Below are 10,359 nucleotides of genomic sequence, written 5' to 3' on the forward strand. Positions count from 1 at the left end.
CTCTAGATGATATCCTTTCTTTCACGTCCACCTTGTCTTTCTTATGTTATTTCTTTGGTGGCTCCGTGAAAGCTTTTGCCTTGAGTGCATATCGTATCTCATTGCATCTTGATGCACTCTTGTGTGGTGAAGATTATTTTCCTCATGCTTATCTCTACGAGGATTTTTCCATCTTAATTGGTATCCCTCGTCTTGATGAGGCTTTCATCTTCTATCTTCACCACGGGTTGTCACAAGCATAGGTTCTTTATATGCTTATTAGTTAGCTTGTGAACCCATTTGCTAGTTGTATGTGGGAATGATAGGCATTGCACCGTGTGCCTCATTCTCTCAATACTTTATTGATGCTTAATGCTACATTAGTCTTCTCAAGTGCATTGCCTTGACTCACACACATCATTTTGGTTGAGCCCATTCTTAAGTTGCCTCTTTTACTTGTTGCTCAACCATGTGTTTGTTGCAAGTACTAGGCTTTGTTTCCTATATGCTCACTTGCACTTGTTGTAAGTTTCTGTTGATTTTGGGGGAGCTATGATCCTATTTTGTGCACTTTGTATCCAAATACAAAAATTCTTATGCATGCACAAATCATGGGGAGCTACTCTAGTTTCCTTAGAACACTTCTTTACTCTTATCATAATATCCTTTATTCATGTGGCTCGTAGGATCATTGGCCTAGTTGGTTCAATTGGTATCTTTTGATAGCTTGCTTCAATAGATATCTTTTTATTGCTTGATTGCTTGTTTCTCTCTTTGTTATGTCTTTGTGGCATATCTTCCTTTTGCAATCTTTGGGCCTCAATATAGTTTGTCTTCCTCCAAGTATTTACCGTTGGATGTGTGTATTGCATTCCACTCTCTTGTTGAGAAATACACAATTTATGGAGGACCACAACCTATATTGGCCCTCTAAGCTTTTCACCCATTTTGGCAATCGATGTCAATGGGGGAGAAGTTTCAGAGAGTTCTGTGGAGAAGCTTTGGTTTATGTTTCCTTAGCTTTTGCATCTCATTCACATGCATTATTGGTTTTTGCAGTGCATGGTGATGCATAATTCCTTGTATAAACTCTCTTGAAAGTAATTGTCATCAATTACCAAAATGGGGGAGATTGAAAGAACATGCGGTGCCCCCATGTTTGGTTTTGGTAATTGATGACAATCTCTATGGACTAATGGTTGCCTTGAGTTATATTTGAAGGTTTTGTCCATAGGCTTTTCTTGGAGTACATGTGTTGGTTTCAAGGAGAGTTTGTGTTGACCAAGGTGCTATTAAGGAATTATCCAAAGCTTGGTCATGTGAGAGTTGAGCTTATTGCAAGCATGTCTTGAAGAAGAAGATTGTGTGATCATTCATGTTTACCTTCAAGACATCATCCAAATGAAGAGAGTTGGAAAGATTCAAGGTTGATCAAGACTAAGTCAAGAGTGAATCAAGTTGATCAACTCACAAAGCGTAGAAGATGTACCGAGAGGGATCAAGTGATCCCATGGTTTGGTAAGCATTGTCCATTGTGCTTTGTGTACTAACCCATGGTCTATGTGAGAGTTCTGCATGGGGTTAGGTACGTGTTCATGGGCTTGAGTCAAGAGGAAGATATCACTCAACCCATGGAGAGGATGACATCAAGTGGTGATCGTCATCAAGATTGCCGTGTGCAAGTTCAAGTGGATCATCGCGAAGAGATCAAGTGCTTGAAGTTTGCCATCCATTGTGGTGACAATGGACTTGTGAAGATGTGCCGAAGAGTGGCTCACCCATAGTGGACTATGGGGGGGCAATCATCTAGTCTTCATCGAGCCAACGCAATCAAGAAAGGTGGTCCAACTTGAGGGAGTCAAGATCGTCATCATCTAGCTCAAGTGGACCATGTGCAAGGCAAAGGTTTGCCCTTGATAGGTTTTCTATTTTACCGGTCTCATGATGGTAGTTTGGAGACCGGGTTATAGGATCGTTTGCCGTACTATCAAGGGGGGCTGTCAAGTTGGTAGCTTGATCGTATCGTTAGTAGAGAGCTCAAACCATTGCATCCTTGCATCATCTTTCTTAGTTCTTATTTGGTTCTCTTCGTGAGTCTTAGAGCTTATGGTCATCTTGATGACAAGCTTGAGTTCATCGAAAACGGAGTTCGCATGCATCTTCTATGATGTTTTCGGTGTTGGAGGTTTTACTGGTCTTTTCCGAGGAAGGGTTCTCACCATTTTTATGGGCTTTTTCTCATTTGCTTCTTATTGATATTTCTTTGAATATTGTGTTAGCCCTTGTCGCTAGCTTTCCAACAAATTTGGTTTCATTGAATTCGGAGTCCGTTTGCAAAAGTTGTGGCAGTTTTGGTGTTCTGAAAAGGTTGCAGCGGTACTACTGCGAATTGGAGCAGATGTAATTTTTTACTACCGCTCCAGAGCGGTACTACCGCGGCTCCTACAGCGGTAGTACCGCTCCGGACCAAAAACTCGTCCCAAGTCTTGCGGTGGTAGGCACGGATGTATTTTTTTAGTACCGCTCGCAAGCAGTAGTACCGCTACCATCTGCGGTAGTACCGTGAGGACGAGCGGTAGTACCACTCCAGCGGTTCTACTGGCCTTTTGCCTCCTCGCTGTTGTTTTTCAAAGGGGTATTACCGCCCTAGCGGTAGTACCGCTCCTTGGAGCGGTAGTACCGCTCTGTGCGGGCTGTGAGCATAACGGTTGGATTTTTCCCCACCTATAAAAGCAGGTCTTCTTCCCCAATGAACCTTATCTTTTGAGCTCGTGTTCTTCCCCCATTGTTGACCTTCTTCGAGCTTGCTAACTCTCAATCCCTCCATGGATTCTTGCTAGTTTTTGAGGGAAAAGAGAGAGGAGATCTAGATCCACATTTCCACCAATCAGTTTCTCCTCTATGTGAGGGGAACCCCTTGGATCTAGATCTTGGAGTTCTTGGTGTTCTCCTTCTTGTTCTTCCTCTCATTTTCCTCCCTAGCATTAGTTTCTTCGGTGGGATTTGAGAGAGAAGGACTTGGGAACTCCGTGTGCCATTGCCATTGCATTTGGTGCATCGGTTTGAGTTATCCACGGTGATACGTGGAAGTGAAGTTTGAGAAGCTTATCACTCTTGGGTGTTTGGGCACCTTAGAGCCTGTTCCTCTTGGGTGCCTTGGCACCCTAGACAGTTGGTGTTGTTCGGAGCTCAATCATTGTGGTGTAAAGCTCCGGGCAAGCGTCGGGGTCTCCAATTAGGTTGTGGAGATCGCCCCGAGCAATTTGACGGGTACCAGTGACCGCCCCAAGGGTTGCCAAAGTGTACGGGTTCGGTGACCGCCCCCAAGGGTTGCCATTTGTACGGGTTCGGTGACCGCCCTCAAGGGTCCCTTAGTGGAATCACAGCATCTTGCATTGTGCGAGGGCGTGAGAAGATTACGGTGGCCCTAGTGGCTTCTTGGGGAGCATTGTGCCTCCACACCGCTCCAAACGGAGATTAGCATCCGCAAGGGTGTGAACTTCGGGATACATCATCGTCTCCGCGTGCCTCGGTTATCTCTTACCCGAACCCTTTACTTATGCACTTTACTTTGTGATAGCCGTATTGTTTCTTGTCATACATCTTGCTATCACATAGTTGTTTATCTTGCTTAGTATAAGTTGTTGGTGCACATAGGTCAGCCTAGTTGTTGTAGGTTTTGTGTTTGACAAATTAACCGTTAGGTTTATTCCGCATTTGTTCAAGCCTAAAACGTAATTATTTTAAAGTGCCTATTCATCCCCCCTCTAGGCGACATCCACGATCTTTCACTTTCCCAGTGACAGAAGGGGCAGTAAGGCATGTATTGTATCGTTGCCATCGAGGATAACAAGATGGGGTTTATTTCATATTACATGAATTTATCTCTCTACATCATGTCATCTTGCTTAAGGCGTTACTCTATTTTTAACTTAATATTCTAGATGCATGCTGGATAGCGGTCAATGAGTGGAGTAATAGTAGTAGATGCAGAATCATTTCGGTCTACTTGTCACAGACGTGATGCCTATATACATGATCATGCCTAGATATTCTCATAACTATGCTCAATTCTGTCAATTGCTCAACAGTAATTTGTTCACCCACCGTAGAATACTTATGCCCTTGAGAGAAGCCACTAGTGAAACCTATGGCCCCCAGGTCTATTCTCATCATATTGATCTCCATCACTTTAATCTTATTTTGCTTTTTTACTTTGCCTTTACTTTTCACTTTGCATCTTTATACCAAAAATACCAAAAAATATTATATCTATCAGATCTCACTCTCGTAAGTGACCGTTAAGGGATTGACAACCCCTAATCGCGTTGGTTGCAAGTAGCTATCGTTTTGTGCAGGTACGAGGGACTTGAGCGTGGCCTCCTACTGGATTGATACCTTGGTTTAAAAAACTGAGGGAAATACTTACGCTACTTTGCTGCATCATCCCTTCCTCTTCGGGAAAAACCAACGCAAACTCAAGAGGTAGCAAGATCGCGCTCGAGCATCTCGAGGTACTCGCCGTCACAGCGCTCCTCGGCCACCCTGATCTGGCGCCAGTGCTCGAGGTACGCCGCCTCCTGCGCTGGCGTCACTCCCATCCAGACCGGCGGCACGCGTACCCACTCGCGCACTACTCCCGTCCAGGAGTAGCGCTCGATGGGGGACGGCTCCCGCTCCGGCTCCGGCTTGATAGGAGACGGCGGGGCCACCGGCGGCACCAGGCTGTCGCCTGCCGCGGAGAGAGCAAGTGCCTGCGCCATTGCCGCCTCGTACCGAGCCTCCTCTTCCGTCTTTGCCCTGCGCCGCTCGTCCTCCTCGCTCTCCCGGTAGACGGCCGCAAGGGCCGCCTGGTCCTCCTCGCGGACGACGAGCGCCGGTGGCGGCGAGCTCCGGTCGACCTCGCGCACGCCTCGTCGCCTCGCCTCCTCGTGCTCGAAGGCGAACCTCCTCGCCCAGTTGGGCGAGTCGGATGCGTAGGCGGCCTCGCGGCGCTGCTCCGGCGTCAGCAGCGCCCGCCGGCGCCGCACCTCCTCCGCGTGAGCCCGAGCCGTCCGCGGCGCCGCCGGCACTGGGATCCTATCTGGATCCAGATGTCAGTCGTGCGGCAGCGTCACGTCGGGATACGACAGAGGCTGGCGGTGCTGCCAGTGCCACTCCGCCTAGTGCACTGGCACATTCACGCGCTGCCTCTGCCGGCGAGACGCCGGCACCGGCGGAGGCGGGAGGCACTCCGAGGGGAAAGGGGTGGCGGGGGCCTTGCCCTTGGCCTTGCTGCCGCTAGCGCCGGAGAAGAGGCCCATCTCGCTGTGGTTGTGGTGGATAGGGTTTGCCCACGACGAGGTAGCAAAGGTTGGCAGATGTGGACGGCCCTGCCGCACGGTCGGCTTAAAAAGGACGAGCGCTGTCGCTGACGCGTGGGCCTGTGGTCATAAATTAAGCTGATCGCGTGGGCAGCGAGTAGTTGGACGGCCGCCATGTGGGGACGCGGCGGACAGCGAGAAGACGCGCGGAGCGTCCGTTCGGCGTCCGCGCCGACGCATTTGGGACATAAATTTGAGCCGCAAATGCGTCGGCACGGACACAACACATACATGATTTGAATTTGGGTCGACGCGTTGGGCCGACACTTTTGTCCGCGCGGATTCAAACGGACGAAAATGGACGAACCCTTTGGAGTTGCTCTAACGCGGCAGTACAGTCCTGTTCCAGCAGGAAAACGTCGGTGCAGCCGGAGCAAAACGCCGAAGGAGCGAGTGGAGTCGCTGCCAGTTTGGCACGGGGACAACGTCAAGTCACAGTACCGCGGGCTATGGTTAGCTAGCTTGGCACGGTGTGACAAATGGGCTACTAGATGCGACGAGTCTCGCCTCTCGCAGCCGCCCATCTTTGCCCCAATTTTTACCCAATCGTACAGGTGTACGTTCGTCTGGCATCCGGCGGCATGCTGAGCTGCCTGCCACTGCCGTGCGTGGCCCACGTGACCTCGCGTCAATAAAAAATACCACTCCACCCCCGGAGCTGTCAGGCTCTCACGAGGCTCCAAATACAAAATGGCAAACTCCGCCGCCCTGCTCCACTCACTCCTCTCCACCGCCTGGACGCCGCGCCGCCGCCTCGACCGAGCCTCGGCCACGCGGCTCGCCCCGTCCCCCGGCCCGCCCTGCCGCTCCCGCCGGCTGGCCCGCTCCGTGCGCCCGATGGCGTCGTCGACGACCGCGGCCCGGGCCGACGCGGCGCCGCCGGGGCTGAAGGAGGGCATCGCGGGGCTCTACGACGAGTCGTCCGGCCTGTGGGAGAGCATCTGGGGCGAGCACATGCACCACGGCTTCTACGACTCCGGCGAGGCCGCCTCCATGTCCGACCACCGCCGCGCCCAGATCCGCATGATCGAGGAGGCCCTCGCCTTCGCCGCCGTCCCCGGTAAGCAACGTCCGGTCCGGACCCCACGCTCGTGTCGCAATTCGCACCAAGGTCGAGCTATCTGCTTGGCTCAACCGTGCCGCGGCCCAATTCGTTGCTGGCCAGCAACAGCCCACGGGGCGGATTTGTGCGCTCTATATTGAGCTGAGCTATCCGACTGGCTGTACTTGCCAGTTGCCACGCTGATGACCATTGCTTTTGCAAGTACGAGATGACACTGTTTGGATTGAGCTTGGGCGTCTTATCACTGCCCTGCCAGTACTCTCTGGCTCTCTGCTCGCCGCTGTGGCACCAGCGAGCCAATCTGGATTTGGGCCCAAAAATGTGCCTGGGCTGCGAATCTTTTTGCAGTACGTTCTGCCGCTCCAGTCAGAACTCCTTCCTACCAGAGTGTGGCTTAAAGTGTGGTTGTGCTCTCCAAATTCCCAAGGCTATAGTTCTCTAGTCTGTATAAAATTTTGTTTTAAAAGGAAAGTCAGTAAACGCTATGCAGTACACCTTTTTTTAGATGTATAATACACCTCTCGATCAGCCCGTTTAGAAGACCGCACTAGTGCTACGTGGTAAGCTGGTAGCCATTCCCTCCCCTACGAATTCTCTTCTGAACATTCCCTTTCAATTTCTGTAGAGTTTTTGCTTTTACCTTTTTTTAGGATTGTCTAGAGTTTATTTCAAAATTATTTTACGAGTTGCGACTTCTTTCTTTGAGAAATTAAGTTTGGGGTCTCCTGTAACTTTGGTGCTAGAGTGTGATTTCATTTTGTGCTCACTCTCCACGATATATGCATTGTTTCTTTAATTGAGATGGCATGAAGAGAATGCCATAGACTTATCAGGTATTATTGCTGCCTAAAGTTTAATAATAAACATGAATATATGTTCAGTCATAAGTATTACAGTTGCATAACCTCAACTACATCTTCAGTTCAGTAGTATCTTGCAGCACAGTTCCATGGGAAATCAGGCTAGTTCAAATTAACAAAAAGGGTTAAAGGAGACATTTAAAGAGAATATAGCACCTTGTTCAAAACAAGGGGAACTTCGTCAATTTGACGTTATGTATGGACAATTAGCTTGATCTGTACTTCAAGTATATAGTGCATGATTAACTGCTGTTTTTGAGCGAATGCCTGTGCTTGCAGACGATCCGACAAACAAACCGAAAACGATTGTTGATGTTGGATGCGGAATCGGTGGTAGCTCAAGATACCTGGCGAACAAATATGGAGCACAATGCTCTGGGATCACATTGAGCCCAGTGCAAGCTGAGAGAGGAAATGCCCTCGCGGCAGCGCAGGGGTTGTCGGACAAGGTTTGTCTACTGTTCCGCTCTTGCCGAGTTTGCGGTTTCAATTTCTGACCTCAGACCTACTTGGGGTTTGGTTTTGTGTTAGAAGTGACAATATGCACATGTTTGGCCCAGGCTTCTTTCCAAGTTGCTGATGCTCTGGAGCAACCATTTCCTGATGGGCAGTTTGATCTTGTCTGGTCTATGGAGAGTGGTGAGCACATGCCGAACAAACAGAAGGTAAACATACTAGTTCTAGAAGAAACTAAACAGTACTCCCTCCATTCCAAAATATAGTGCGCCCGCGCTTCCCGAGGTCCAACTTTGACCATAAATTTAACCAACGAGACCAACTGCGGCGGGAGAAAAAATTATATAATTAAAAAACTTCTTTCGAATACGAATTCATTGATATAATTTTTGCTCCCGCCGCAATCGGTCTTGTTAGTTAAATTTACGGTCAAAGTTGAAGCACGGAGATAGAGGAAGCACTACATTGTGGAATGGAGGGAGTATGAGTCATTGCAAAACCGTTCAAGACAGGCTGCCAAAATATTACTCCCTCCGCTCCCTAATATAAGACCTTTTAGCTTTTTCTTGATTTTAGTATGTATGTTCACTCATTTTAGTATGTATGTAGTCAATATTTTGAAATAGTTAAAAGGTCTTATATTAGGGAACAGAGGGAGTATATCAGTTTGTGTGACAAACTGGGTCGATATGTATCTCTTGCAAATAACTTGTGTTGTTGGAAAGTACATATTACCTATTTATGTAATTACCTTTTTTCAAGAACATGTAATTACAAACGACAAAACCAGAAGGTTAGTCCAATCAGGTATGAAAATAGGTGTTGAGTGAAATCTTACCAAATCTTTTATCAGTTTGTAAGCGAGCTGGCACGCGTCGCAGCTCCAGGAGGAACTATCATCATCGTGACCTGGTGCCATAGGAACCTCGCGCCGTCGGAGGACTCACTGAAACCTGACGAGCTGAATCTTTTGAAAAAGATTTGTGATGCATATTACCTCCCGGATTGGTGCTCGCCCTCGGATTATGTCAAGATTGCCGAGTCATTGTCTCTTGAGGTATTTCCCCCAAAAAAATTGAATTAATTTGACCTATCTGATACACAAATTTGCATGATACCAAAATTTGATATATATTTTTTGACCTATCTGATACACAAAATATTCCTCTACTGTCAGGATATCAAAACGGCCGACTGGTCAGAAAACGTGGCCCCGTTCTGGCCTGCTGTCATCCAATCAGCACTGACATGGAAAGGCCTCACTTCTCTACTAAGGAGTGGTATGCTCTTCCTGTGTTTCTCTGTCTGTACTGCTCATCAAACTGAGATGGTCTGTTTCATATTCTTTTTCTAGCCGATATACATTTTCAACTCACTTTGCTGTTGTCTTGATCATCAGGATGGAAGACGATAAAGGGAGCACTGGTGATGCCTCTCATGATCCAAGGCTACAAGAAAGGCCTCATTAAGTTCAGCATCATCACCTGCCGCAAACCCCAAGCAGCCATAGAAGGAGAACCTGAGGCCGCATCGCCCAGTGTAGAATAGAACCCATGTGATTGGAATAGACTCGGCTTGCTGTCGCCTCGTAGCTGAATAATTTCGTGTTACCGTGCCTCTCTATCTGCAACTGGAAGTGGCATATGAAAGTGGTTCCTAAAGCAAAATTCTCCTCAGATTCATTAGAGCGTTACTGTACTTACAAAAAAGGGAAGCCTGTCAGATTTATGATGCGCGCTGATGTGGATTGATCGGTAGAAAGAGGAAGAACACAAAATCCTATGACGCTATACATGCAAGCAAAATGCACCATGGGTGTGGTTGGTTGTCCGCATAGAGCCCAATCAAGCCTTTGCGGGACGAAATTGGTCTGTTCAGTTGTCTGCGTTCCATGTTTTGGCCTGTTTTGCACGGACCTTAAAGCATCTCCTAGCCAGGCCCGCTGAGAATGGCCAAATCGACAGTTTCCAACGAGCCAGGCTTGGCGATGTAGGGGAGGGGAACACGGTGCCGAGTTCATGTGACCACGGAGATGGCGCAAACTCGTGTGCGTCTTCGAAAAAGTGGCAAGAGGAATTGGGGTCGCCGCCCGCCGATTCGGTCGCCCTATATAGCCAGCTTCACCTCACCGCTCAAACTCCCGTCAGCCTCCCCCCTCGAGCTTTTCCTCCCGTGCCAATCAACACTGACGTGTAGATAAGCGGCGCGTCTTCTCCGACCGGCGGTACATGGTGGCGGCGACTCGTGTCCTCCTCTTCTCCGACCTGCTTCGCGCCTCCTTTGAGCTGCATCGATGGCTATGAGTTCGACCACCCCCTTCTCTGTACTCATTCTAGCTAGATCTATGAGCATGTGGTAGGATTAGATCTGTGACCATGTTATAGGATTGTACACTGGCGATCTGTGATGATGTGATGTTTTGGTAACTAGTGGTGATGGATTTGTAGCATGCTAGGGGTTGTATCCATGTCGGCAAGTATTGGTAGCTAGTTGTGATCGATTGGTAGCATGTCTGTTGGTGGGTGGCCGTGTGTTCATGGATTGGCAGCATGCATTTTGTTGTGTGGTAGTGTGTTGAACTCCATGGATTGGTAGCATGCATGTTGTTGTGTGCTAGTGTGTTGAACTCCATGAATTG

At 48.6% G+C, this 10,359-nt stretch overlaps 1 protein-coding gene across 1 annotated transcript; it reads left to right on the top strand.

Annotated features, from left to right (window-relative positions):
• The first annotated feature begins 6,001 nt into the window (after window positions 1-6,001).
• LOC125514295 (putative tocopherol O-methyltransferase, chloroplastic) lies at window positions 6,002-9,403 on the top strand. The gene is made up of 6 exons (XM_048679606.2): window positions 6,002-6,402; window positions 7,545-7,714; window positions 7,826-7,930; window positions 8,575-8,778; window positions 8,899-9,001; window positions 9,121-9,403. Exons 1-6 carry the CDS (start codon window positions 6,033-6,035, stop codon window positions 9,267-9,269), a joined length of 1,101 nt encoding a protein of 366 aa, XP_048535563.2. The 5' UTR covers window positions 6,002-6,032; the 3' UTR covers window positions 9,270-9,403.
• The last annotated feature ends 956 nt before the right edge of the window (window positions 9,404-10,359 follow it).

This window comes from Triticum urartu, chromosome 6A (assembly GCF_056163025.1).
Source record: "Triticum urartu cultivar PI428250 chromosome 6A, HENAU_Tu73, whole genome shotgun sequence".
Classification (NCBI taxonomy): domain Eukaryota; kingdom Viridiplantae; phylum Streptophyta; class Magnoliopsida; order Poales; family Poaceae; genus Triticum; species Triticum urartu.

Excerpts from the sequence above, each read along its gene's own strand:
- LOC125514295 (XM_048679606.2), top strand. The coding sequence starts at position 6,033 with ATGGCAAACTCCGCCGCCCTGCTCCACTCACTCCTCTCCACCGCCTGG. Across the intron at positions 6,403-7,544 it reads CGCCTTCGCCGCCGTCCCCG|ACGATCCGACAAACAAACCG; the intron begins GTAAGCAACGTC and ends CTGTGCTTGCAG. Across the intron at positions 7,931-8,574 it reads ACATGCCGAACAAACAGAAG|TTTGTAAGCGAGCTGGCACG; the intron begins GTAAACATACTA and ends ATCTTTTATCAG.